This window comes from Etheostoma cragini, chromosome 15, assembly GCF_013103735.1.
Source record: "Etheostoma cragini isolate CJK2018 chromosome 15, CSU_Ecrag_1.0, whole genome shotgun sequence".
NCBI lineage: Eukaryota > Metazoa > Chordata > Actinopteri > Perciformes > Percidae > Etheostoma > Etheostoma cragini.
The window spans coordinates 14,794,132-14,796,927 of NC_048421.1; the positions used below are offsets into that span (position 1 = coordinate 14,794,132).

Here is a 2,796-nt window from a genome sequence, read left to right on the forward strand (position 1 = left end):
TGTCGCGTCCTCTCGCAGCGGGTCCCAGCGGCAGGGGCCACATTACAGGTCCCATGGGGGCCCCCACTTTCACTCCTCCTGACGCCCATATACACTCCTGGCTGCATTCCAGCACTATTCATCCACACCACACACCTCTCCTCAGAGGAGGAAAAGGGGATTTCATTTAATAGATAGGTTCTCCGTTTAAAGTCACGCTGATTATTAAATAAAGGCTTACAGACATATCCTAACTTAAGCTGTTAAAAGGCTTTGAGAGCAATTCTAATACTGTGGCCTATAAGCAAGAACCAAGAGGTGGTTCGACAAAACGAAACCTTTGAATTATGTTATAATTATAATAATAACCTAATAATAAAATTATAATAATTATAATAATAATGCATTTTTCTAGGCGGCAAATACTTAGATATAGATATATATCTATCCATATATGTAGCCTAGTTATATAGATAGATATATAAGTTAAAAAAAATACCTCAAATATCGTTATAGGCTCAGTTAAAACGAACCACAATTGAACTAACATCAACCAATTGACTGTTAACAATCAGCTATCAAACAAACGTGCCAATTAATACATCCAAAATGAAAAAGAAATGTGTCAGCCTACCACTTTATTAGTGAGAGCAGTCCCATCCCAGTGAAAATGGCTACTGAGAGACAGGTGATGTTTGACAGCGTCAATAAGGCTCCGCTGGCTTCCTCCCTGTGTGTTTAACTTCCCATCTATTATTATAGTGCAGCAGCAGATAGACTTGCAGCCCACATTAAGGTAGGCTGTGATGGTTGGTTAATTATCTCGGGGGGTGTGCCAGGGGCAAAATCTAGTTTTTAAATCTCAGGCTCAGGAGGTTTGGTCAATTAAAAAAAAACAAAAAACACTACAACGTTTAATTAACAGACCATGCAGCTTACACGAAATAGATTTCACACATAATCCAGTATGCACGAGTGCACGATTTCAAAGCATTTTTTAGTCTGCGATAACCCTTAACATATGTATCCTTTTAGCCCTCGTTAAATATAAAAAAAAACATCTCGAGAAACACAATTAACCAATCTAGCAAAGAAAAAAAAACAGTTCCACTGTAACAGCAACGACTGTAGTTTACACAATGTTATGTCGAGATAGATTGTTGAAGATAAAACTAGACAAACAGATATAAATCATGCTGCACACTGCCTGTCACAGTCAATGGCGTTGTCCCACCCTTTCATTTGCTCCGATCTTGAACGTGCAAATCATCGATAAAATCCCCAATAAATCTCCCATTAAGCTTGAGGACGTCCTTCGCTGAGGCAACGGCGCTGATGTCAAAATCTTCCACAGAATTTGTTTTGTTATCTTGCATACTCGTTGTCTTTTGTTTCTCTGGTTCAGAGTCCAGACGCAGGAATCTCTAAATCAAATTAGGGTCCGATTGGATCTATTTACAGCCTGCGCGACGCTGTGAGGATCCACTCCAAGCCTCGGGACTGTTCCGTGTAAATGATCCTGGAGGATTGAAATCGGGACCGGGAGACTCTTGTCTTTTGACTCGAGCGTGGTATTTGATCTTAGCTTTTATAATCCAGGTAGGTATGATGTCAAAAGTTGAAGGGCACGCAGAGGGAGAGCGGGGGATAGTGAGGAAGAATTTGTGCAAGCGCGCTCATACGGAAATCTAATAAAACGACAAACAACAAATTGCCTTGTTTATCCATTTCTGACATTTTTTTTTGTTGGAAAATATTTCAAAGTGTGCCATCAGCAGATTTAAACAGACTACATAGATACTGGGGATCAATAGATACCAGAGCAAAATCACAGATCTTGGAGGCTAATATATAAGATGTCCATATGGATTCATGCCAGTAGCTTTTTACCTTTAAACTGTAAAAGATAACAGTGCTTTGATTCACCAAAACAGGCGATGATTGAAAGCACGTTAGAACTGTATAACACAGATGACACCTTGCATTAATGGACATCTGGTCATCTGTATATTAGATTCATTTTCTCCTCCATTTTGGACGGGCACTTCACCATCCAGGATTTTTCTTTTCTTTTTGGTATTGTTGTTGTTTATGTGCCAACTTACCTCGGCTCGAGCTCTTCACAAGTGATTGGGAGGAGAGAAAAAAAAAACACGCGCTTGAGTTTTAGACCATCTTCGGGGACCGCACGAGCGAGCGAACCAACGCTCCCTATCTGTGTGTAGGTGCAGGCGGCGCGCGGCTTCCTTTCTCTGACGCTGATGGGTTGTTAAGAAGAGCTTCTCTCCCAGCGCGCGCACTCGAGTAACTGTAGCTTGTAAACGAACGTGCGTCTTGGTGTGTCTGTGTGTATGTCTGAGTGAGTAAGTGAGCATGTATGCATGTATGTAGGTACGCGTGGGTGCATGTGCGTGTGGGTGCGCGTGTGGCAACCGTGAGCTACCGGGGACGGGGTTACATACCAGTTAAGGCTGTGATGCCAGCGCCCATATGGCTGGCACGTCACCGGCAAGAGCCATCACATGAGAGCCCGGTGATTGACATGCGCCCGCATTCGGAGAGAGAGATTTGCCCGCGGGGGAAGAGAGACATAGAGAGAGAGGGCGAGAGAGAGAGAGAGAGAGAGAGAGTGAGAGAGAAAGGAAGAGAGAGAGAAAGAAAGAGAGAGAGAGAGAGAGAGAGAAGAAGAAGGAGGAGGAGGCAGGAGGTGGAGGAGGAGGAGGAGGCGGAGGGCTCCGCCATCTGTCACCGCGCTAGAGCTCACACAGCCAGAAAAAAAAGAGGAAAAACAGAAGAGAAAGGGAGAAAATAAAATGG

At 43.3% G+C, this 2,796-nt stretch overlaps 1 protein-coding gene across 5 annotated transcripts in view; it reads right to left on the reverse strand.

The window, feature by feature from the left end:
* Positions 1-2,465, reverse strand: part of LOC117958432 (neurogenic differentiation factor 2-like) — a 5,265-nt gene extending 2,800 nt beyond the window's left edge. The window contains exon 1 of one of the 5 annotated variants that reach the window (XM_034894833.1): positions 2,442-2,465. Coding sequence is in view for 1 of the 5 variants with exons in the window: in XM_034894830.1 (XP_034750721.1) it covers positions 1,214-1,221 (8 nt within the window). In the remaining 4 variants the exon portion in view is untranslated. The other 4 variants (XM_034894829.1, XM_034894832.1, XM_034894830.1 and 1 more) reach the window with 4 other exon arrangements.
* Between the last annotated feature and the right edge of the window lie 331 nt (positions 2,466-2,796).